General features: G+C 40.9%; 2 protein-coding genes across 14 annotated transcripts in view; one reads left to right on the forward strand and one right to left on the reverse strand.

Moving 5' to 3' along the window:
* The window catches only part of PXK (PX domain containing serine/threonine kinase like), a 67,963-nt gene that overhangs the window by 27,593 nt on the left and 14,109 nt on the right, over nt 1–26,261 (reverse strand). For 2 of the 13 annotated variants that reach the window (XR_007206102.1, XR_007206101.1), the window contains exons 4-17: nt 24,627–24,813; nt 22,639–22,716; nt 22,392–22,465; nt 21,467–21,541; nt 20,552–20,656; nt 20,292–20,393; nt 19,480–19,641; nt 18,082–18,199; nt 17,529–17,607; nt 15,333–15,381; nt 14,493–14,570; nt 13,997–14,083; nt 13,293–13,362; nt 12,327–12,389 (exon numbers count right to left, since the gene is read on the reverse strand). Coding sequence is in view for 9 of the 13 variants with exons in the window: in XM_048315706.1 (XP_048171663.1) it covers nt 5,570–5,751; nt 12,327–12,389; nt 13,293–13,362; nt 13,997–14,083; nt 14,493–14,570; nt 15,333–15,381; nt 17,529–17,607; nt 18,082–18,199; nt 19,480–19,641; nt 20,292–20,393; nt 20,552–20,656; nt 21,467–21,541; nt 22,392–22,465; nt 22,639–22,716; nt 24,627–24,813 (1,509 nt within the window). In the remaining 4 variants the exon portion in view is untranslated. The other 11 variants (XM_048315709.1, XM_048315708.1, XR_007206100.1 and 8 more) reach the window with 11 other exon arrangements.
* PDHB (pyruvate dehydrogenase E1 subunit beta) lies at nt 19–4,914 on the forward strand. Its single transcript, XM_048315715.1, has 9 exons — nt 19–261; nt 422–529; nt 601–663; nt 750–785; nt 877–1,162; nt 1,881–1,991; nt 2,623–2,714; nt 2,982–3,123; nt 3,420–4,914. Exons 1-9 carry the CDS (start codon nt 34–36, stop codon nt 3,563–3,565), a joined length of 1,212 nt encoding a protein of 403 aa, XP_048171672.1. The 5' UTR covers nt 19–33; the 3' UTR covers nt 3,566–4,914.

Raw genomic sequence — 26,261 nt, forward strand, 5'->3', positions numbered from 1 at the left:
CGCGGGGGTCCCCGCACGGCCCCGGTGCCGGAAATGGCGCGTAAAGGCCGCGCGCCGCGGGCGCTCTCGCGAGAGCGAGGGAGGCGGGGTCAGGCGGCCGCAGGGCGAGAGGACACGGGCAAGATGGCGCTGGCTGCGGCGGCTCTGCGGCACCTGGCGCTGGGCGCCCGCCTCGCTCCGCACGGCCGCAGCGCCGCGCCCCCGCTCCAGCGGCTCCAGCAGCGCAGGGGCCTCCGCCTCTCCGCGCCCGCCGCCATACAGGTAGCGGGGAGGGCTGCCCGCGGAGAGGGGCTCGCGCCCCTCAGGGAAGGGTCCGGCCCCGGGGCGGGCGGGCGGTGAGGTGACCTCGCCCGCGGGCTGAGGTGACTCCCGGCGTGTGGGGAATGTGTCCCCGCCCAGCCCGCCTACCGCTGTCTCGCAGGTGACGGTGCGGGACGCGCTGAACCAGGCGCTGGATGAGGAGCTGGAGCGGGACGAGCGCGTCTTCCTGCTGGGCGAGGAGGTGGCACAGTACGATGGTGCTTACAAGGTACGTGGGAGCCGTTAGCGGCCCGGGAAAGGGCCTCAGTCGGGCCCTGACTCCTTTCTCCTGCCCTGCAGATCTCCAGGGGTCTCTGGAAGAAGTACGGCGACAAAAGGGTGATCGACACCCCGATATCCGAGGTAAGGCTGCCCTGTCTCCTACCCTGGTGATCCCTCCATCATCTTAAGCTCCCTGATCCTTACCCCTTGGTTTCCTTCTCTTTCAGATGGGCTTTGCAGGAATTGCTGTCGGTGCTGCTATGGTTTGTACATTTGCATTTCTCTACTTCTGGTTTTAAAAATTAAACTGTTTTTATGTAAAAACATGCTAATACATTTCAGTATATTTTACAGGCAGGGTTGAGACCAGTGTGTGAATTCATGACATTCAACTTCTCCATGCAAGCAATTGATCAGGTTATCAACTCTGCTGCCAAGACCTGTTACATGTCTGCGGGATCCATCGCTGTTCCCATCGTCTTCCGAGGCCCCAACGGAGCATCAGCTGGCGTTGCAGCCCAGCATTCCCAGTGCTTTGCAGCCTGGTACGGGCACTGCCCCGGCCTCAAAGTTGTCAGTCCTTGGAGCGCAGAAGATGCCAAAGGGCTGCTGAAGGCATCAATACGGGATGATAATCCAGGTGAGCACAAGCAGGTCATGGCAATACCTGGCACTCAATCCTAAGGAATGTCTGTTTTCACCACAAAAACAAAGATTGGTTAAACCCTAAAGCACTCAAGGTTGATTTACTGCTGTTTTAGGGTACTTAAAAAGACACAGAGGGCTTTATGCTTTCCCTAACAGTCCCCTGCCATGCTAACAGTAGGCCGATTTTTGTGCTGCTGATGGGTACACAGTTTTAGTGCTAGTTTGGTATCAACCAGGAAATCTGGAAGCATTTGTAAATCTATCATAAAGGGATTAAAAAGAATGAAAATGAGTTAGAAGGAGGTCTTGTATATATAGCGCCTATGTAACTCAATTTTACAGATCATGAAATTCAAATGATAAATTCAGAATGTCATTAGTTAAGAGCAGGGAAGCCTTTGTCTTTATTTTTCACAAACAGTAATTAAAAATGTGAGACCTTTCTAAAACTAGCAATTGTACTGTCATGTACCAAAAGTAAAATACCTGACCTCATTTCAGAGTAGCTGTGGAAAGTTTTTTAAATAATTCATTATTGAAGTAAAGACTTAGATTTGTTTTTTTTTTTTTTAATTGCTTCTGCAAACATAGTCCTCACTCCCTTGTTGCCTGGATGGGTTTATGGTCTTGAGCTGCTGCAGGACCATTAATGGTCAGTGCAGGCCTGTGCCTGCAGATGTACACATTAATCCAAGTATGTTTCCTTCTAGTTGTGATGCTGGAAAATGAATTACTGTATGGTGTTCCCTTTGAAATGTCTGAACAGGCACAGTCAAAGGAATTTGTTATTCCCATTGGAAAAGCTAAAATAGAAAGGCAAGGTAAGCTGAGAATACATTTGTTTCCTTATTAATTGACGTGCTTGGGGACTTGTCTTAACTTCTCGGCTGTTCAGGGTGCTGCTATCACTGGGCACAGAAAAGTATTTCAAATGTTAAGTGTTCAAATGTTCTTTTATCTAGTAGTGTGGTTTCATGTTCTGTTGTCCTTACAAGGAAATATCACCTGATTGTCCATATCTCAGCTAAAACTATACCCTTCTAAAGGATTCCATAAAGGATTTGTTCTGTAGTATAGAAATTGGGTAGGTGATGGCTGAAACAGTTTTTTCCACACCTAAGTATGTAATTTTGGTCAAAAATGCAAAAAGAGAGCACTGTAGTGTTCCAGCCCACTTGTTCATAATTTACCTCTGAATTATGTAAATGTTTGAAAAGGATAATCTGAAAACTGTATTAAATACCTCTTCAGTTCCCTGAATTCAAGGGTAAAGTTTATGTCTTAATGTGGTCCTTCCTCTCTTCATACTGTGTCTGGGTTCAGTATTTCAAACAAACCTATGAACCTTAAATTTGCAAGTGAATCCTAATGCTACCTTGAAAGGAGCTTGAGGTCTAGAAAAAAAGCTTTAAATCTTAAAGAGGTTTTTTCTAACACTTGTTTCTGTTCTAGGAACTCATGTTACATTAGTGTCACACTCAAGACCTGTTGGCCATTGTATGGAAGCAGCTGCTGTACTTTCTAAAGAAGGTGTAGAGTGTGAGGTGAGTGGGATTTGGGTTCCTTTCTCTTCCCCTGAACTGGGGGAAAAAAGTTCTTGTTCAGGTTCTGCAAAACTTCAGTGTATTAAGTACAAGGGTCTTAATACTTCTAAGTACCTTAACAGCATGTGCCTTTCACATTTCCGAATCAAAAATTTTAGTGAGTCTTGTCTTTAGAGTCAGAACAGCTGAAAGTGCTGAAGGGCCCTGTACCCAAACAGTTACAGGCTCAGATCCCACCAAGGCTCACACTCTCCCTTTTTCCCCCAGGTTATAAACCTGCGAACCATTCGACCAATGGACATCGAAACGGTGGAAGCCAGCGTGGTCAAGACAAACCATCTGGTAACTGTAGAAGGAGGTTGGCCCCAGTTTGGAGTAGGAGCTGAAATCTGTGCCAGGATCATGGAAGGTACCGAGTTTCACAGTACATTGTTCTCATTCCCTACTCTAAATCCTCATTATTCTTGATGAAGCCAGGCAAAGGCAGAGTGAGAGGTTACATCAGACGAGCTGGAGCTGTCTTGCTCTAGGGATTTTCACAGGGTAGATGAACAAACCCCAGAGTGCATGAACACAAACAAGCCAGAACACCACTCTGGAATATTAGAGCTACAGGAACAAAATTGTTTAAATAGAGTAAGATTAAGAAATTGAATTAAGGCAAAACTGTAGTACTTGGCAACCTGACACTGTTTTCTGTTTCAGGACCTGCCTTTAACTACTTGGATGCTCCAGCTGTGCGTGTCACTGGTGCCGATGTCCCCATGCCTTACGCAAAAATCTTAGAGGATAACTGCATACCTCAAGTGAAGGATATAGTATTTGCAGTGAAAAAAGCTTTGAATATATAAGTTGTAAATACATGTTTTAAAGTCCTGCTTTACAAGGCATTATTGGTGTTGGGCACGTTGTATGCATAATTTCTGTTGTATAAGCTCCATGAACTTTTGTACAGTGGGGAAAGTATAGTGACGTCCCAAAATATTTATATGGGGTTACCCCCAAAGCCACACTTCATACATGCAACAATGTGGTAATGCTTGTTTGTTCAACAGTACAGTTGGGTTAGTGCTACTGTTTGTGGAGAAATGCTGTTCTAAATTCAGAGCAAGGAAAAAATCCTCTGGTTTTGCTTGGCTGGTAAGTACCAGAGGAGCTGTGTTGAACTTGCTGTAGCAGTGATTGAGTACAGAGCTGCAGAGAGTAAGAGCAGGCCCTGAATGCTGTATGGCTGTAGGAGCCCATGGTTGCAAGGCTCATTAAAAAGGAATGATCAGGCTGATCAGATGAAGCCCAACCTGTCAGTGCAGCAGTTCAGTGCAGCTCTGAGCAGAGGCTGTGGCAGCCCACGGGCTGGGTTAAGAGAAGGTGGCTGGTTTGAAGAGCACTCTGCACATGCAGAAAGGCTTCTGTACAAGAGCTGAAATAAAAATTGTGAGTCTTTCCAGTATGTGATGGGAAACACTACCTAATTTTTCTTTACTAGCTGCCACATAACAGTGATAAAAAATATGTGCTCAGATGCTTTGCTTTTACTGTTCAAATTTTTTCTGGTTTCATTTTTTTTAACTCTTCGCCTGGGCTGACAACAGCAGACTCCAGCTATAGTTCTTGCAGTGCAAAATGAGTTAGTTTATTCAGCTGCACTGAGCCTAAGCAGCAGGTGTGTGGATTGTGTGTGAAGAGCTTGGGAAGCAGTCAGAGCAGCCTTCTGGAGATCACTGCCTCCCAGGGAGCTCTGCCAGGCTTCCCTCGGCAGCTTCTGGTACACAGGGAAAGTTGCCCTGAGGAGCCTGTGCAGTGGGGCCTGCTCTGCACCTCAGGTGAACAGGGGGAGAGGAAGTATCTTTCAATCAGCAGACAAAAGAGCTTGGGTCCTGTTTCTGAAGAGCCAGGAGTATTTTCCAGGGTATTTCCTTTAGCAGAGGTGCTGTTCGGTTCTTGGGAAGTCTGGCTTGGAGGTTCAGTCCCAGCTGAACATACCCACCACACACTGCTGAAGGAATTCCATTAACATTTTAATAAAAATGACTGAATATCACAGGTTACATGAAACTTTGTACAGACATTCTCTGCATAGTAACAAACACTGATGTACTTGAATTTTAAAAAATGGATTATCTATAATCCTTTAAAGTGCAATTTCTTTAAGGTTTTAAATCAAAAAGGATCTTTCAATAAAGTTTAAATGATAGAATTAGCTTGAAGTAACTTTGCATTTAATTAAATCAACAATAACATCCCAGTGCCCTATTACATCCCACTTCAGCTGCTTCCTCATTTAAAAACACTTGCCCCTAGAGTTGCAGGTAGGATGTCCATTTAAACAAGCTTAATGAGACAGCATTTTAACTCCACCAGCAAAGATGATGGGAATAAGATATAATTCTCCTGTTCCCTCACCTGTGCAGTATGCTTTAAGAGTTGGATTATGTAAAACAGACTTGCTGACTCCATGCAGCAAGACTTAAGATGAGTTACAAGTGCATGAAGAGAGTTGAAAAATTGAGCAGACTAAAACTACATTCCTGTAATTTGAAAAAAGGGGTGGGATGGAGCTAGGAAAAATGCATTAATTTGCCATCATCATGGTCATTCCTATTTTCAGATTTTTTTTATTCAGCTATATAGAAGTTGCTGTACCCCTGAAACTTTAGCTAGAGAACACAGGTTCTTGCAGCCAAGTAAAGACCAGAGTACTTATCCCAGCACAGCAAAGCAATTCAGGCAGGGCAGTGCTGCTACTCGAGGAAAGCTGGAACCGGGGAGCATGGAGCTGCAGCTGCTCTGTGCTGGTGGGCCAGTTGCTGCACAGGAGGGGGAGAGGGAATTGAATCCTGGAGTGACCAGTGGCCTCAGCTGATCCTGGGAGCACTGTAGTCACACGTCTGTGTTTTCTTCAGAGTTCCTTTCTGAAAGTTTTGAATGGAGCTGAGCAAGGCTCCTCGGCTTGCGTCGGGCCGCGACGTCGGCACCTCTGTGCTCGGGGCAGGAGCTGCTGGTGGCAGGGGCGGTGCTGGGGGTATGGACGATGCTCCTGTGAAGTTGGGGAGAGAAGATGGAGTTTGATTATGCTGGGGATGTCCTGCCACAGAGGACTGCGGCTGCTTGGCTGGACTTGGTCAGTCCTGCACTAGTCACGTCATCCCTTGAATGCCAGTGGAGTGTGAAGAACAGAACAGATGGAAAATGCCAAAGTGATCAAATCTCTCTATCTGCAGGCAAGTTGTGACATCTGAGATACCTCTGAAATGAAGCCTGAAGGGCCTCAGGACTCAGATGCAAAACATGACTCACATGTGATCTTGTACCAAGGAAAACAGAGATCACTTAACAGAACTTCCCAGATTCAGCTTCTCCTATTTGGCCCTAGGGAGGCAGTTTGCTCTTTGGGACATGAACAGTAACAAAGACTGGAAGCAAATTTTACTACCTGTTCTTACTTATGTAACTCACTTTACATTCTTATGAATGAAGGACCACATCACTTGTATTTGTGATGACCATTTTGCTTGGTCAGATTATACTTCCTTTTAAAAGTACTGACTGCAGATAGAGTTTTCTGGAATTGTTTTACAATTCCACAGTTCCATTTGACTTTCTCCAAACATGTTGTAACAAATGGTTGTTTTGACAGACTGAATGAATCACAACACTGTCACACACACCTCCAGCCTGCCTCTCCTGTTCCCACCAGCGACCTTTGTACTCTGTCCCTTGCTCTCTACACCAGCCACATCCACTTTGTGCTTTTCATCCTGCCTCAGCCTCTATGTCCTGACTCCCTGGGAAGCCAGAGCCCACAGTGGAACATGCAGTTGGTCCAGCAGTGAGGGCCTGCATGGAGGTGTTTCCTGGCAGTTCAGATCCAGGCAAGTGGCCTCATTTGCCCCAGGCGCTCTTCCAAGCACCCTGATCTTGTGCAGTTCTGCTGCTGCACATTGCACCATCATTGCTACACAAGTAAAATAATGGGCCTATATTGTCTCATATTCTGGAAGGAGTAGGGGCATAATGATTCATATCTTGGAACTACTCAGCAGTGAATGTCAATTCCATCATCTAGATCATGAGTTATGCCACAGGAAGACTAAAGAGACAAATGGCACCTATTAACACTTGCTTCCAGTAGCTTTGACCGACAAAGAGGAATATACTGCTAAGTGGCAAGAACTGTGATACTGGGCAAGGTAAAACAACATTAAGGTAACCAAAAGACTGTTGTTCCTGAAGGAGAACTGCTTGTTAGAAGTGAGCAAATATCAAGCAATTAAGCAACATTATGCCACTCAGACTCAAAGGGGATTTGATGAAGGATAAAGCTCAACTACAGAAAAAAAGCAGACAAAAGTTCTCTGTGCTCCATTTGCCTCTCAATTCCTCACCAACAGTTGTTTTTAGACTAACAAGTAACAGTAAAAACAGAACTGCTGTTATTAAAACAAGCAGTTATACCAGATGAAAGACGTAATTCAAAACTCCCTCATTTTCTATTTGTGCCAGTCTTTGAAGAACGACTTTTCCCATATGGGAGCAAGCTCAAAATGCAGAGTATTCACCCAAAGCATCCAATTTTGCCAGTGTACATTAATAAGTGCTGTGATTGTAGCACTTCCAGCTCTTCAGGAGAAATTATCATTGGCATGAAAGCCGCCTGTGAAAACAAAGCATGGAAGTCCATATTGAGCTCATCTTTACTCTCTTCCCTTCCAGAGGAAATACTCAAGTCCTAATAGAAATACCAGAGATCAACTGAAACAATTTAACTTGCCTGTTGCATGTGGATCAACTGCTTTCTGAAGTAACCAAAACTTTACAGGATGGCAGCACAAACTGAAACAAATTGCATATTGGGGCCGCCTAACTTTTCCAAATCTGCTTTTTACACTTGCCAAAGATGGGCATCAAGTTACTATTAGAAATACTGAAAAAACATTCCCAGCATTAGAGTGTCCTGTGTCTCTTGTAGATGGACTGTCAGGAAAGAAATACTTGGCATTTGGCCAAAGGAAGAACAAGACCAAGATCAGTCCAAGTATCCATTTAGTGGTTGAAGTGGTCAGAGCAGGACGCTGTAGGACTGGTGCACCAACCTACGCCCAAACAGATAAGGTGAACTGCTGTAAAAGCACTGAGAGCAGCTAATCACAAAAGAAATGGCTTCAAAGAGATGCAAGTGCAGAGAACAAAGACAAGAATTTTGTCTGGAATTGCAAGGTGAGGCTGAAAGAGACTATGCAAGTAGTTGTACAAGATGCAATAGGGAATGGCCATGAAAGCAGTGGCCAGGGAATACAAATACGATGGTAACACATGCAGTGAAGGAAGGCACATGTTTGACACACTGAGGGCAAAAAAAACACAAAATGCTTGGATCACTCAGTATTATTAGGCCAAGATTCCATGTGTTATCTTGAAATTTTGATCTGGTTATTTCACAAGACTAGAAAAGACAGGGAAGTAGGGGCATAGATCACCTTTCTTCCTGGAAAATTGTTAAATTCCTCAGGACTCACTATTATTGAAATTGAGCTGCTGACAACATCATGTACTTAAACTCTTAGAAAACATAACACAGAATTACACCCTTACACTTGAGCTCCACCTTAAGACATAAATACACACAGGGTTCAGAATGGTATTTGACTAGCCGTGAACACATTACATGTTGAACCTGTTAATTAAGAGCATGATTCAAAAATCTTCAAATCCATTCATTTCAGTTAGGTAATCAAAACCAAGCTGTCCTTCCCTTCTTGACACAAGTGATGCAAAAGAAATCTTAGTTCAAACACACGTATTCATATACATTTACATCTACAGATGAAATTGTTCTGCCCTACAGTGAAATATTTTCCTGTATTTACTAGAAAAAACATTTGAGACAAGTGCTCAGCTATCACAAGACACTTCCAATACATATGTTGAAAGATGTTGCCTGCAAACACACATTTTATTCATTCATGCATTTGTAAGAATAAAACACTCAAACAAGAACTTACCAAGGGTTTTTACAGGGACATTTTTGTTAAAAGAGTGTGTTAAAAGGAATAGGAAGTAAATCAGATGCTGTAAACTTGATGCCTGAATTGAAACAAAAACTTAATTATGAATATAAAGTGACAGCAATTGTGCAAACAGCATTAAAAACTTGGCTGAGAATGGGATGCAAACAAAGAAAATAATTTTAGTGATAGTTTTTAAAGATGCTGTATTTCATTAAAGTAATCCGTAAGAACATTCAAATTTTTTTTCTTCTATTCCCTCCCAATACTAAGCAACTTCAAGATTTGCATCCAACTTTCCCATTCAGAAACAGAGCATCTTTAAAGAGATAAATCAGCATTAGCTTACTTTTCCGAAAATTCACGTTCAAAATGATGCATGCTCTATTGAAGACAGCAGAGAAAGAGAGGACACAATCAATCATCCAGTTCTCGTGTCAAAGGAAAACAGATACTGTTAGCTGAAAAGTTAGTATAGAAGTCAATACATTCTTACTCACTGACAAATATGAGGACAGCAGACTGACTATTTCATATTACATTTACAATACTTCATCCAATTCTGAAAAATGAACCACAATTTTCCATGCTCTAAGCACTATTATACTTGATCAACAAATACAACATACATGCTTTCAGTTGCACATGCCATAATTCAAGCTTTACAGGATTAAAGTGCATTTAGAGAGATTTAGCAAAAAATCTGCAGGAAGATTAGCCACAGAAGACAAAATCCATTCAGTTCAAGAAACACTTCCTGCTGTATTAACACCTGAATTCACACTTATGGGTCAGAGACACTCAGGAAAAGCACTTCCCAAAGCATTCCAACTGTTTTACAGAAAGGTGAGGGGCAGGAAAGATGCACCATATGGGTGCCAATGAAACATATGTCATACTGAAGGATTCAGAATAACTGGCACAGGAAAAAATTGTTAAGTACAACTCTTTCACTATTCCTGCAGGAAAGCCCAGAGAAGCGAAAGTGACACTCTCCAAATTTTTCTCCGTTGAAAGAGATCTTGCTGTATGTTACTGGCTCATTTCAGTGAAATTTTAAATAACCCATACCACGCTGTTCTGCATCCCTTCTGATCCTAGCCACAAAGAAAATGAACAGGTTTTCACAGAAGCAAAGAATTGTGGAGAAAAAAAAGAACCGCACCAGGAGAATGTCAGAAACACACGATGTTACATTAGAGTCACTTGCATGATTTAACAATCGTTATTTAGCCAAGTACCTGCAACACCACCAGCCCAAAACATTCTCACCAATGAGAACAGCCCATGAGAGCCAACGTTTCCAGAAGGTACCATTCCCCTCAGAGCAGGCCATGCTCTCAGTCCTACAGCCGCAGCTGCCATTAGACAGCAGAAGCCAACCATCATTTTATTCCTTAGTCTGTTTTCCATCGACTCTCCCAAGCACTCTGCTGCAAGCCAAGCCTCTCAAGGCCTTTGTTCAGAGACAAAGCACCTCTCAACATGTGAGAAACCCCAGGGCATGTCAGCCTGGAGCCCGTTCCCCCTTGGTCAGTGTCTCTCACTCTTCACATACCTACACTCTACATGACTAGTTACAGGCCAGGACGAGAGCAAGAGCTTCTCTTGAGGACACTTTTCCTCATCAGCCTTAGTTTTGCCATGGTATTGTATCAGCAGGATGCTCTGTGGTGCCACAGTTCTAACACAGCCATACCAAACCAGACAGACAGACTGAAAGCCTCAATGCCTTTTTGAGAATCATCTCCCCACACTGGCACCCATAAGCAATTTTGGTATAGAGGTAAATATCTTTAGTAAGTACAAGGAAACCAGAAGAGAGAAATGCACGCTACAGATGCATCACTTGCCACAAATAAAGTCCTACCATGGGACCAGTGTGTCTTTCCTCAAGGCAGTAATAGCATGCTTGCTTAGAACAGCTAAAGCTACAACACTGCTGGTGAAAAAAAATCTAGTTTTCTCTTAGAATTAATATCTGAAATTTCTTCTATGAATTCTACTCACAAAAGCATTCCTGAAAATGTGACACTTGGCTTTACACCTCATAAACAGCATCCAAGCCATCAGCTCATTAACACACTTCCCAATGTGAGGACAGGTAGGGCCACAAGCACCATTCAGACAGGGCTGATCACCACAAGTCATCAGGAGCACACTGGCACAAGATGACCAACAAACACACTGTGACAATATGGTTTGAACTGAGACAAGTTTTGAGCACAAACCTGAGCTATTTTGATCCCCATCTGCACATAAACCTGCATCCCATGCTTAAAACTTGAAAAAGCTTTCAACCAAGTTCCAACAAGTCCAAGTCAAAACATAACTAAATGGTAGTTTTATTGGGAAAAAAAATGCTTTCTAAACATCTGTCCATTTTGGAGGCACATTTCAGCTACTTCCTTATTAAAGCCCACAGAACTGGCAGCAAATCCTCCAGCTCAGAGTCAGTGTATCCAGAGAACAGCACTGTTATGTGCAACACAGTCATTATCCTGCTTAGGCTAACTGGGAGAAGTTACTTCCTACAATACACACTTCTCATGCCCTCAACTTGAAGGAGAAATTACTAATTTGAATTTCAGCATGACTGATTTGAATTACATCACACAGACTGCAGTGTCTTTTGAAAGACTATCCACAGCAAACACAAATTTGATTGCATTGCTTTAATTAATGAGCTGTGCTGGGTAGAAAGTTCCTGGGACTAGAAATCCTATGGCAAGAGTCACCATAAAAAACAGCAATTTCATGAGCTGCTTCCTCTCTAGAAATGTACTCTGTTAACATCTTTTGTTATCAATATTTGCCAGTGCTCCTCTTCCAGCCTTTCAGACTGAAGCACATCCACTACTGCTCAATATCCAGATTTGTAATTTAACTTTCAGAGCATTTCTATTGCCCACTCAAGCAGATTCTTCACCACTTCCCACCCCTGTCTTAAACATTAGCAAAAGTCTCTGCACAGCCACCCAGCAAACTGAAAAACAGAACTGGCCAAAAATAATAAAGGTATTATTTTTAACTCCAATCAATCTTGTTTCTAAACTTGTTTCTACCAACTCTACTGGGTTATCAATGGGCTGTAGCAGAACTGGGGAGATTTATGAAGCTTAAGCCACTGAATTTGTCACACCCAAAATTCCTGAAAATACATCACAGCAGTACAGGAATAAAGAGACAATACAAAGAAACAAGGGATGAACAAGCAGTATTTCAGAGTCAACAGACCATTAACACCAGAACAAATACATACTGCAACATGAGGCCCAAAAAATGCCTGGAAAGTAGCAGTGTGGGTAGGCCTGGAGTAATACAGACTTCACGGCAAGCATGTACACTCTGGGTAAATCACATCATGTATATCTCAAGAAAGGTTATTAAATGAAAAAGAAAACTATAAAAAGGTTCTCTATGACCCTCAAAAGAGAGCACATGCCCACACTCAGGCTGCCACAAGGTAACTGTCATCTCCATGTTCCATCCTTGAAAACCATCATCCCTTAATCATCCTTGGGAATAACATCCACCACTGAGGGGCAGAGGGGAATAAAAAAAACAATATAAAAAAGATAAATACTGTAATGATTCTTGAACTTACCTGCTGTGGAGGGTGGAGTGGGGGATGATGGAGATGTTAAAGGGGAACTCGCCCCAGAGCCTGCTAAATAAAACAACAGTCAAGTAACTACAGCTGTGACATTGCAGTTCAACACAGACAAGACAGATTGTTGGAAGCAGGCCAACTTTATTGACTGAAGATCCAATCCTGTTTCCTCATCTTTTGTGGAAGATTCCCATTCACAGTAACAGTGCCTTTACAGTACAGAATATCAGAGAAGCCCTAGACACATAGGAAATGCACTCAGTATTTCTCAATGGGAAACATTTCTTTTTTGTTGCTTAGGCTGTTGGATTTCAGCATACAAATTCTGTTTTCCTTAAGAGTTGTGCCAATGCATGGATGGCACTCCATCTCTCCTAAGAGATGATTTTCAGTCAATTGCTGTACTCCACAACAAGCTTCTTTTGGACACATTTAGCCAAGCAAATCAACTCTGGTAATCTGTTCCCTAGTACCAACCATGCCTTTTAACTAAACGAAGGCTCTTGTTTCAGACTTTGGCTCTTGTTTCAGACTTTGGCACTGAAGCAGCAATTAAACAGACAATTTTCTCATTCATTGTAACACCTTACTATGGAATATTGACCACCAGAGAGTCTCCCTGAAGACTGCATTATTTAATGGCTGCAGTAATGGATGTTGTTGTTATTCAACTCCAGTATCAAACAGAATGACGAGTCTGGTAATTTTTTTTGACAAATGGGGCACAGAAGAAAGGAGACATTACTTTAAATTAGGCAGCTGAAAATATAACATCAACAATATTTTTAAGCCCTCAATTTATCTATTATTAAATACCCAAAGCAGTGGTATCAGACTTTGGTAGTCAAATATTAATATGTAAAGTGTTGGCAATCCTAAATCTTTTCAGACAGAAAATGACAGTAATAACAAAAAAACTGACATAGCTGTGTAGAAGCAAATTCTTCTCTCTGTAGTTACCTGAGTTATTTGAGTTGCTGTATTTGGCTGAGTGTTCTTCCCCACTTTCATTGGCAGAGCGTTTTGACTTCTTTAAAAGGGAGCAGACAGAAAGGAATAGAAGATAGGAATGAATAATCACTTTCAATGGTAAGGATTGAACTGACACAGATTTGTAACAGCCATCCACTGTATCACACAATGTTCTTCAATGCTCAGCATCCCTCTCCCCACACCCAGCACACACTGATGTGATTACAAGAGCAGCAAGGCTGTTCTGTGCTCAAATATCTTTAGCCAGGCACCAGGGAACTCCAGCGCCCTCTGACCTCAAGGGAAAGGCAGAAAACTCATCCCCCCCCACCCCAGAAAGGAAGAGCAACACAGACAGTTCCACAGGAGCAGAGTAAAACAGGCTCCAACACCTCCCCAGGGAGAAGGACAGAGCAGAGCAGCTCATCTGGGTACCAGCTGTTAACTAAGACTGGTTTCATACAGCAACCTCAAACAGGCTGCACCAATATGCAAGTCAGCTACCACTGTAACTTAAACATTTTAGTAAATCTACTCCTTAGCTAAAGAAGTGAAAACAACCAGGAAGTAGTGCAGAAAACACAGGAAAGAGTAGAGTCATGTACCTATGGCTAAAGCTGTGCACGGTAAACATTTAAAAAATGTTTCCCACATCTTTTTCTGTGGGAAAAACCTATTTAAAGATGGCTTACTTTTCGTGCCAAGATCTTCCTTTTCTTTTTTTCTTCTTCAGAGCCATGATGAGATTGAGCTCTTGTCAGCCTTCTGTGCTGGTGAATCTTTAAAATTAAGGAAAAAATAGAAGAAGACCATATTAAGATCTTAAATGTTTAAAAACAACATGTTTGGGGTACAAGAAAACACTGTAGTCACTTTGCATGTTTGGATTTCCTTTTTTTAGTTTTTATCTTTACTGTTTCTGGTAGAGGATGAAGGCTCATACTGAAGTTAAAATTATCCTCTAACTTGGGAGCCACTACCTGTGAAGCTGCACCACTTAAAACAGTGAAATGCCATACAGCCAACAGCTGTTATAGAACTCCTCATATTGCATTTTTGGGAAAGCAAATCTGTTGATGAAAGACTTTATTACTCAAAATCACTTTTGAGTAAAAACTCACTTTCTGCATGTAAAAGTGGTAAGAGGAAATGAAATGTCTGTTGGAAATAAAGAAATGCAGACATTACCAATTTCTGTTCTTCTGTTAATCGCTTTTCTATGCATTCCTTGGAGATTTTCAATGCCTCTTTTAGCTTAGTAGGAATCTAACACAGAATGGGGAACAAAATCATAGCACAAAATGTGATAAAGGAAAACACAACTTCACTGATCAAAACTCACCATTCATCTAATCACATTTCTCATCTAAAGCCCCAATATGTGACACTGTTCCTTTAGTGAAGCAGAAAAGACGACTCTAGATGCATGTTTTTCTACTCCAAATCTAGCTACAGATCAGCAGGGACAAAGAAACACCAAACCCTGGGAAGGGATACTCGAAAGGCAAGGACTGATAACTACTTTGAGACTCCAGTCACATCTCCAAACTTCCATGAGGCTGACAACACAAGACACAGGGCACATACCCTCCAGGAGAAGTGCCCGGGGCAGCTCCCCAGTGGGACCAGACATGGCTCCTGAAATGCCCCAATGCTGGAGCTGGCAGCAAGGTGCTGATGGTCTTATGTAGCAAAATCAGCTTCCACAGGCCTTTGCAATGTGTTTCCTCTCACTGCAAGGGACCCACAGGACTCAGTCTCTCTGCTCAGACAGAGTATCACCATCAGTTACACAAATGGGCTCCAGTTCAGCAGCTGCTCTTGAACACTCCTGGACCACATCGTGCCCTCCTCTAAGGGGTGGCACGATGTTCTCAGGTACAATTTGGCAAAGGAATCCAAACACTGATGGCAATAGCCATAGAGACAAATAAAGCCAGCTCTCCTCAACCCCTTCTGTCAATTAATATGTAGCTACCCACATCCTGGCACTTCCACAAACATCAGCAAATCAGTGGTCAACTCTACCTTAAACTGTGGTTTCTCGGAGTTTGTTAGCAGGACATCACTGAATAATCTGTGAGTTGGTAAAAAAAAGAAAAAAAAGAGGACTATTATTCCCAAGAGACAGGCAAAACCATAACGAGAATACTGTTGGTACTGTTCACTTAAACCCCTCTTTCTCCTTTTGCTTCTCTGTCCTCAACCCTTGGCCACAGGTTTCTACATATTGCTTTTTATTTTCTAAGCACTGCTGTAAAATTAGCAGCACCCAACCCTCAGAATGTAGCCACTACTTAAGGCAGAGAAAACTGGTTTGTGTGAGATATTTTGAAAGTGGATAGGATGGGTACAGTTATCAAAGGCAGAGGAGGGTTCCCCTCCAAAAAACAATACCTTTTCCTTAAAAGTATATGGACTCTTTATTTACAAAAAATTTCCAGGGACTTTATTTTAAATTTCACCTAAACAAAATCATTGCTCTTGTTAAAAAACATTCTCTTAGCACAACTCTTGTCTTAGAATTAACAAGGAACATGTGAAAGATCAAGTGAACTTAACATTTGAAAATATCTGCATTCTTGTCTGTCCTCTAGAAAAGACAACTAAAGCAAATATTGTAATATTTTTGCTCTCCCCTCTATGGTGTCAGCAGAAACAGCATAAATGATTAATCCTTTTCCATCCAAAACAAAGACACTAGAGGGCAATAGTAGTCTGAAAATAAACTGGTTAGTCCATTCCAAGATACTTTGTCCTGGAGAACATACTAGAAAACTGTCACAGAGAGACCTCAATCCTGGTTCTAAGATAAATATTTCTGAGTTGTTGTTCCCTGTGGAAAACTATTACAAGCTTATACTAGAGAAAACAAATTCACATCTAGAATCAAGTTAATTAAGGAGAGTATTCAATGAATACTATTCAATGAATAATTATTCAGAAATAAAGCAAATTTTAAAATACTTCCAAAAATCCATGGAAGTTCATCCTTGTTTACAGGACTTTCTGACCCTTTCAGATTACATGTTCTTATGGCTATAATAAATAGATATTTAAATTATGTTAATTGCTTTAAATTACATTAATTGCATTGCATATCTATGTAGAACACTTTTGTAAAGAGTATTGGTATAAAGGGAATGAAGTTTAATATCTTACATATCAAAAGCAGCTGGGCATAGATTGTTACTCGACATCTTTAAACACCTGTATATTTCTTTATTCACAGAGTTTTCCTATAGTATTTCTCCCCTGCTAACATTGTTCTCTCTACTTCCCACCTTTAAAAGCAGAGGAAGGGAGCAGAAGAAGGAATTGAAGGCTGCAGTGACTCTTCCCAACCAGGAAATTTGAACCTCAGAGCAGGCTCTAAATGCACTGCAATCTGTGCTGTGAGATCAGACCCAGATTTAGGTATGGACAATCTGCCACTTAGAAGACCCCAACTACAGCATCCCACATTAAGAAATAATAAAAGAACCTCCCAGCAGAACTGTGGTTCCATGCTCAGCATGCTGGTGACACGTCACAGCACGGGGACGGCAATTTCCCTGGAATGCTATGCCCTAACTGCAGGCAGGGTGGGTACTGCAGGCAGGTGTGGTCCCCACTCAGTGACACACTGACAGTGCTCCCTTTCTGCACCCTGGCCTTGCCCCATGCTTGCCCTCACCCTTTCACTGCATACTGGGAAGGCAGCCTGTAAGGAAATGTATTCTGTCTATGCTTCAGAGAATCCCTAAGCAAGCCCTGCAAGAAACCAGACAGAACTTCCATACTACATTTCATACCCAGAGCAGGTCTAAATGTCACTGCTGAGCAAAGTAAGAGATCTATTTCACCAGTCCTAAGTAAACTGATAGCAAAATCTACTGAAGTAGGTCTGAAGGGGACATGCAAAAAGACTCCTTATTCTAAATCCTTTAAACCAGTCTGTACATGATCTCAATCATGCTTGCATTATTTTAATGGCTGGATTAATTTAAACCATGCTAAATAAGGTGCATACATAACAGCTCCAACACACCAAGAGCCAAAGAAATGTTAAATGCACATATTAACAATGGATGGGTTCTATGAAGCCTATCAAGCTCCACTTGAGACACATCCCTCAGAAAAAGGAGCAAACCTTTCTAAAGGGGAACAAGAGCAGAAAGTTTCTTCCTCCTAAAATAATTTAAAACGTTGCTATGAATATAAAACAAGTCAAACAGGACTTACGGCATCTGTAAGAGCCGTGAGACAGCTGGCATCCCATTCTTCAGAGCTTCACAAGTCAGAATGGACTCCAACACTGACACTACCAAAGAAAGAATAAGAATGAACACATTTTTGCACAGCAGGATAGCAAATGATTTAGAATGAACGTCTGGCACTGCTGTGTGATGCTCCCCTAAGTATTGCATCAACCAAGCAGTGATGAAGTTCTGTGGCATGTGGTTTTTATTATAGCATTACTATTACACATAGAAGCTTCTCAAGAATGTTAGACATGAGGCAAGGGAATCCAGGCATCTCATTACTTGCTAAACACTGCTTTATCACTCAGCTAAAAAGGTTTTATTCATACACTACATATATTTCATGAAGAACACATTTTCTATTTGACCAAATTACTAATTCTTTCTGGTCATAATGCCTTGAGGTAAAACCTAAGGCATCAGTCACAGGGTGCAAAGATCTCAGGCTGCTATTTCACAGCACTTCAGCATAGGTAAAGTCTAAGAATGTATCCAGGCAGCTGTGACTGAGATATTCTGCACTGCATACTAACCAACAAACACTGATGGAGCAGGGGGGAAGCTCTCCACTGGAATCGTGTCTGGGGGTCTTCCATAGGTCATTTCATACAGTAAGTGTCCAAAGCAATGAACATCAACACCCTCTAAAGTCTGTGGGGGAACAAAAAAGTAAAACCACAACTTGTTAGTTTTTCTCAACTGGTTAGACCAGTGATCTTGCATGTTAAGATAGAAAAGAGGAACCATTAAGGCAGCTCCTAACCACAACCATTTCCCTGCATAACTGTAGCTCAGATGAAATCTTCACACCACAAACTAAAGCAGCCTCTGTTGTCTTTCTGTACGTGATGGTAAAAATGGGAGAGCAGTGTAGTTCTGTAAAAATGTGTGAAGTAGTAAACTCTTCACACAGCAGTTTAGAAATTCATACACCAACATAAACCCCAACCAAGCACATTTTCCTAGCTAAGTCGAACAGCAAAGAATGAGATTCACAAAATGACCAGCTGTCACTTTACAAGGAAGTAGATAAAAAGATGGGAAAAAATGCATACCAAACTTAGAAGAGTCTCTTTTGCTCCTCCTTAGGCATGTGCAAGCTGTACATACATGCAAAGCTCCCAGACAGCATATTTCCAAGATTTCTGAATCATGTTTAAACAGAAGAGGCTCCTCTTACTTGAAGAGGCTTTGATGGCACTAACAGATTTGGACTAACCATGAACTTGTGATTGTTTCTTTGACAACACAGTAGAACTTGTTTAGCAAGGCCAGCAAGCAGCTATCTCGTGATGCTGCATAGAATTTATTACAATGAGGGCCTAAAGGCAGGGCAAGACGTTGCTGCAACAGGGCAAATTTGTTTTCATGTTTTTGCAGTAAGATAAATATTTTGCTTTGCAAGCCTGCAGTCAAACAGACACCCCTCAAACAAATAAAAATAACCTTTCAATAGCTACAGATCTGCAAGCATCTGATCAATTTTCACAGTATCTACCAAAGACAAGGCTGAATACTGCTCCCAGCTAAGCACAAGTAAATAGCTGTGCTCACTGTACAGATATACAAGTGAAACTGTAGTAGACAATATGCACATTCTGACAAAATACAGACCAGGGTGCAAAGAGATTTTAAACCAACTGCACTTTACCTCTATTTGTGCTGGCACTGTTGTCATAAAAACACTCACCTGCACTCCCCCTCTACCTGCTTACCTTTGGCCTCACACTCTCTCCAGTGTGCTGCAACAAAACTGCTGTGCAGCCAGACAGTGGTTTGGAGGAAGCAGAAAAGGGATTTGATGAAGAAAAGCTCAGATTAAAAAAAGGGGGCTTGAGAGAAGTTTTTTCATTCTAGTCAGTTCTCCAGAAACAAAGGTGGAGAATAAAGATTTGCATAAGAGTCGGATGAATTCCTTGTCTGAACCTTACATTAATTTTCCGAAACTGTGAAAAGTATGATCGATAAAATGATGGAAGTCCCAACAAGGAATTTTCTAGATCCAGTAACTTGCAGGTATCCCCATCCAGCATCACATTGGCAGAGTGAAGATGGCCATAAGGAAATCCTTTCTCATGCAAGAATTTTAATACCTGAAAAAAAAAAAAGCAATAGAGAAGCACTATCACAAGATGCTCTGATGATCTCAAGATCATAAGATCATCAACTTAAATGCTCCAATACTAAAGCAGACACATAATAAACGAGGCTCCCATTGGAATGCTCACTCAACCTGATCTTCTATCTACATCCTCTTTGGCTGACTATTCATTCCCATATCACTGGTAGCACTTTTCACAAAACAAATATTTGATGCTGATCCTCAAAGCAGGCTTATGGACACCTCCCAAAGAGATCTGGAAACTAAAATTTAAAATTCTACTGAATATGATCATTTGATTAAAAAAAAAATTTTAAAACACACTAACAACCATGAATTTATGGCACATGTTCTGCAGGCTATGAGTTACTTCTTTCCCTTTTTACACAAGGAACAGACTATATTATCACCTCTCTCCCATTTAAGCTCCACTGCATTTTTTTGGGGGGTCATAAATGGTCTTACACATATATATCTAAATTCAACTGAGCAGATTATCTCAATTTACATTTAGCTTTGAAGTCTGCTGCTGAAATAAAGCTTGTGTGCTCAAAAGTTTGTCCACTTTTTGTAGTTAGACCAGTTGGCCTCCAAAACAATAAAGCAAAAAAGCTGGTAAATAAAGCAAAACAAAAAATGTACCTCTAATATTTGCCTTCCATATGTTTTTATTTGCTGAAGTTCAAGACCTTGAATTTTTTTAGGATTGCAGTACTTCTTCAGGAATGGATCTTTTGGCTTTGCCTTTAAAAGAAACACACATATCAAGTATCATGCCCAGAAAAGTCAGTATTTGTTTTAGTTTGCTTAGCAATTGATGGCAAACACTTGTATAAAAAATATGTATGGTCATTGCAGCATATGTTCTGCCATTTGAGTTGGGGGTAGGGGGACGAAATTACCTTATAAATAAGGTCCTTTAGTGTCCCTTTTTCACTGAATGGTCTAATAACCAGCGCTGAAGATTCATTGGCAGTGGCAAAAGTGATTTTGTAAATATAGGGATGCTACCAAAAGAAGAAACTGTAGGTAAATTTTAGATGATGGATTTTCTAAATCATTTGTGTTCAATTCACAAGTAAGAAAAGATCAGCCTGAATTGTATATTTACGGTAATAAATTGGATTCTGTCAGTGACACTGAATAACTCAAGTTATTCAGTCTTAACCTGGTGTAAATGCAAAGAAAACTTCACAAAGATATTATTCAATTAACATATAAATTAAAAACAAATCCATTTCAGCCAGTCTTTCATACGGCTAACATCCTTAAAGAGAGACTCCAGAGGCTCCTCTGGGAGTCAACTGCCAGTTTTTCCAGGCAGAGATGCATATCGGATTTATAACGTGGAGCTTAAATTGTACAGCCTCCATTGCAGCTCTACTAAGATGCTCCTGTCTTGAGTCCAAAGAACTGAAAAAATAATGATACTCATTCCACTGCCTCATCCACTGTGCCTGAGAATATCCCAGCTCACGGGTTAGCAATTACACCTAAATTGCACCATCCTAACAGCCTAAAGGTGTTGAGGAGATGAAATAAAAGCTCATGATCTCACAGTACTGCACAAGAAGAAAAAAATCAAATTAACCACAACACTGAATCTCCTGAAATAATCCTGCAAGATTATTATTTGTGCTGAGAACATGTTACCTCATAGTATATGGGAAATGTAATTAAAAGGCTTGCAAATCTTTAATGAAAGCAACTCTAAAATTACAAACTATGTCAACTAGGCTACATGTGCTTTTCCAAGATCAGTCCTTGAGACACATTTTTGTGCTAGCACAATTTAAAAATCGTCAAGTAATACTCACAGAACAGGAAGAAAGAAGTTTCACAGCATACTGTAAGTCTCTGTCAGACAAGTACTTATCAGGGCCAAGATCAGCCTGGAAGTAAACAGGAAAAGAATGGCCTCATAATGCATGTTGCATTCCATACAGAAAATGTGATCAAATGTTCTACCCTGGCAAATTAGGACAGATGTTTGAAGGCATATTTTGAAGAGCAAGCAATCAAATTACACATACAGAATGAAACCTGAAGAGGCTGAATAAGGCCATGGCTTTACAATACAAACAGTCTGACCATAAATAAGTATTACTGCCTCTCTCCTCCCACGGACCTGACATGCATTACTACCACTGAATGAACTTTGCCAACCCTAAACTGGGGGACTGTGTACATTAGGAACTGATAAGGCACCTTGTTCCTCTGCAGCAAGAAAAACTTCCCCCTCTCCCACAGGCTTTAGTAACCTCCACTCTCCAGTGAAGTCTCACAAACAGCTGTGATCATACAACTAACAGGGCAACACATTTCAGCACAGGAGCAAAAGCAACTGTTGTTAAAGGAGCAATTCATGCCCCTCTCACCCATTAGTTTGTCAGAACAATTAAAGATCCAAGGAGGAAAACCTAAGACTTTAAAAAGGGTCATCTCATTATTTTTAGTGAGAAAATTTATATTGTGGTTAACAGCCACATCATTACAACTAAAGAATCCTGAGGTGTAGGTCTGGGAACAAACGACCAGGCACAGGAACTTCCAAACTGGATCTGGCACCAGAGGAAAGAAATACAAGAAATTCCCACACCACACATCTACCTAAGGGCTTCCAAAGCTCCCTCAAAGCCTGAGCTCTTCAATCTCTCTCCCCCATCACTCACACATGGTAGTCAAAATCAAACTTTGAGAGAAATTGAGAAAGACTTAGGTATTAAATGAAAACATAGATACCCAGCTTAACACTAGCCGTTCCTTTGGTTGATTCTTAATTTTCATTAAGAAATACTTCTTACGTATTCGCCAACCTACAAAAAAAGTAAAGAAATAAGTCAGCAGCAGCTTTAATTAAACACTGATAAATCACACAGCTTACAGGCAGGACAAGGTCTGCAAGCAAAGACAGTATAGGAATCTTAGGACAACTCATATAGTTGGGAAGAAAATCAGCTAAGTTTTCATGCACACATGCCCTTCTTACCTATATCTTTTAATGGTTCAACTACCTCCCACTTTGGCTCTGATCGGAAGAACATTGAAACATGCTGTAAGGCAATTTCTGGGAAAAAAAAGGAGACAAAGAGGGAGAAAAAGAAGAAAAAAAAATATTTTTAAGACACTGTATAATGTAGTTATCCACATATGAGGTAAGGTTCAATGCCAGAAAGAAGCCTTCAGGAATTCAGACTAAAAGTCAAAAAAATCAATTCGAAAAGAAATCAGATAAAAACACGGAGGGCATTTGCATTTTTAACCCGGTAACTCAAATCCAGAGAGAAAAAAGAGAAACCACTGCTTGGAAAACTTAGCTTACCAATCTCTATTCTATCTGTATTGGATCTACATTTCCAAGTCTAAATCACAGCTCAGATTTCCCACATTAGGTGTACACAACATTAGAACACCAAGTGTTTCTGCTATACTTGTAAAAATGCTTTTATCTCTTTAACATCCATCTATGCTGCTATTACTAAGTGTAGTTTATGTAAACTAATTAGTTCTGTTTCACTATGTGTTACTGTGCCCTCTTCTGTGCAGGCAGAGGTATTTGGCCAGCTATCATGAGTCTTCATACATTTTGGGGGCCCAGGGGAGGACACCCATCTGGTTAGTGAATTCTCCCACAGCTGGGAACACAACCGGTTTATTCATGAAGTGACTTGAGGGGAAATCTCAATGAGAAGTGGGGGGGAGAAAGGGAATCATGCCAACAAGGAATTTTCTCTAACATGGCTTATCTTGGCACAGAAACACAGCAAAAAGGTAAGGATGCTCTGATCTCGCTGCATTGTATCTTCTTTCTTTAGAAATATGCTGGGAAAAAAGTGCAATAAATACCATCTCTCTGCTCCAGTATTTAAGAAATTACAAATTGGTGGTGTCTCTAAACACCACAAGCAATGACATGTGTCACCAGCTTCCCAGCAACTTGCAGGAAAAACAATCTTGGTGAAAGTGCTCAGAATTAACAGAAGTCACAATGTCTCCTTGAGAATTTATATTGCTTGCTCAGCACTAGCCAGACATACTGCATCCTTAAAGAGTCACTAATAATTTACAACTCCTGCACAGCTTATCATAAACATCCAGGAAATGTTCTTTGCACTTTGAAGCTGAAGACACAAGAATGTTATATAAAGAGAGAGAAAAAAAAGACAAGTGAAAAGGAAGCAGTAAGTTCCTCCTTCAATAGGCTCTGCTTCTAAGAAAACAAGTTTTGCATTTTGCAGAGTTGGTTTGCCTATGAACTAAATTTGTGGAGTGGGTTTCATCACTAAGAGGAAAATTTCTCAGTCTGTAAGACAAATATTTAATGATATCCAATGGCTGAAGCTGAAGTAAGACAAATTCAAAGAAGAAACAGTTAGTAATGAAGAAAGTGATCACTGGGATATCATTTTAAGGAATGAAGTGACTTCCCAGTATTTGTGGGAAGAGGGTGACTGGCTCAGTCTAGCCTTGAAAAAGTACTCAACCTAGCTCAAACAATTAGTTCTAGAAGTCTCACACACCATAGCAAGGGTAGGAGCTGGACAAGATAACCACAATTCTTCAAAGATTTCAGTGTTCAGAAGATGGGCTGTTTTAACAGAACACTAAGCTGACAAACTTAACTCCACCTTACACTCTGGCAGACAAATTATTTCCCAAGAGCAACTCTTTTCATTTTTTATGAATTGTGAAGAGTAGATGTCACTCTCACCAACTACCCCTCCTCCAAGTTCTGCTTATACAGATCTTGACCCTCTTCACTCCTCTGTGAAATAATTCAAATATTTAGATTTGACAATCCCAGCAGGATCCATGCACAGAGCTGGAGAAGCATTATCATAAATAGTCACACGCACAGTATGATAATTTTGAAGATTGTTCCCCCATGCTTCAGTGTAGATCCTGGCCAGCATTCACAGAAGATACACAGCACGTGCTGAAGTCAAATGGTAACACAGTTTTGTATTTCCTACTTACCAGTGTAATTTACAGAATAGCTGTTTGGGTCCAAGAATTTCTTTACCAGTTCACAGTTAGACAGTATGTGATGGGTAGTAATTACATCCAGATAGGCCTGGAGTCCCTTCTGTCTTTCAGCGATGAATTCACGCTCCATATTTCCAATCAACTTTTTTGGAGGAAGAGGTAGACTTAGAGCTGAGATCTTAAAAAGAGAGGAAAAATTACTAACCTTGCTCTCAAAATGCCTAAAGGATATAAAACTAGCAACCCAGAAAGTAAAAGACTCTCAGCAACAAGCTAACTACTGGATAACTCTTTTCGTACTGTGTATGTACAAGCTTTTATATTTTTCCTAAGCATCGTTATCAGAGTCAGATGACAGCTCGCATCCCACTGTGAAGAGATTAGTAAGTGGAATGACACTGAAAATACAAGGAGACAATTTTTTCCTAGTGAGTCATATATTTAAGATCACTACACAAAACTTTCAGATACTAAATGGCTACAATTTTCAGCTAGATTCTTTCTATGACATACTTCTGCCACAGCACAAAAACAATTCCCACCTTACCATTTTTTCCGGGTAAGATCTATGCTTTCTTATTTCATCAAGTGCAGATTAGTAACCTTCCTCTGCCTCTGTGTTTGCAGGTAATGTAAAGCCCTTTCTGTTAGTATTTTAAATCTGTAATTTCAAATATAGTGCAGCTTTTCCATTTTATCTTCTGAATTTGTTCCTGTACATTTTTTAAACCCATCTTCTAACCCAGAAATAGCTGCAGTCTACCAGGGGATGTACAGTAATTGTTTTATACTGACATAAGAGATCCAAAACTTCGGAAAAAAATCAGAGAAATCCTTCAAAACAGGACAATGAAAAAAAATCCAAAGCCTTGTGTAAATCAGATCAAAGAGATCATCTTCAGTGTTTATATTCAATTACATCATGTGAATTACCAGAATACATTTTTCGTGTTGTTAACACATCGTTGTCCTGCAGATCAAAGCACCTGCCTTCGGTAAGCTGAATCTCCTTGGGAGTTATCTTTAAGAACTGTGTGTTGCAGGAATCAATTAGACCAGATGCAATAACCTCATTTCTAAAGCAAACAGTTCACCAGGGAGAAGACAGGGACTTTTGGTGTTTGAACAACTTTCATTTTAACCAGTGGAAAAGGTAACAGATTAGCACAACAAACTAGGGCAGAAGTAGCATTCCCCTTCCTTTCTACCTCCTTCATTTGCACAGGAGTTGTCTCCTACTAACTTTAGCACTTCTCCGACTTCTCGTTTTCTGACTTCAAATTATGGACTGAAAAAGAACTATAACTATGTCTGAATTACAAGAAGCCATTAATAAAAACCAGGAGTAAATCCAAAAGCAACCATATATCATCTACAGCCAGTAATTCACCAAATTAGTTTTAACACCAGAGGCAAACAACTCTCCTTTGGCAGACCACTCTTACTTCAATTCAAAACTGAGTTTCTAAACAAGAACTAAATCCTTTCCTAGTATTGCTCACTTAAAAAGCATGTCAAATCATAATCACCTTTTACCTTCTTGACCTGACAGCTAGCTACCATCAGAGAGAAACTGACTCTAATTCACATGTTTTCCAACCACTATTATTTGTTTTAAAACTTATA

The sequence above is a fragment of the Corvus hawaiiensis genome, chromosome 11, assembly GCF_020740725.1.
Source record: "Corvus hawaiiensis isolate bCorHaw1 chromosome 11, bCorHaw1.pri.cur, whole genome shotgun sequence".
Taxonomy (NCBI): Eukaryota; Metazoa; Chordata; class Aves; order Passeriformes; family Corvidae; genus Corvus; species Corvus hawaiiensis.

What these genes read in the sequence shown, in the direction of transcription:
- PDHB (XM_048315715.1), top strand. Translation starts at nt 34, where the DNA reads ATGGCGCGTAAAGGCCGCGCGCCGCGGGCGCTCTCGCGAGAGCGAGGG. An exon ending in CCGCGCCCGCCGCCATACAG is followed by an intron (nt 262 to 421) that starts GTAGCGGGGAGG and finishes GCTGTCTCGCAG; the next exon opens with GTGACGGTGCGGGACGCGCT. An exon ending in CTGTGCCAGGATCATGGAAG is followed by an intron (nt 3,124 to 3,419) that starts GTACCGAGTTTC and finishes TTTCTGTTTCAG; the next exon opens with GACCTGCCTTTAACTACTTG.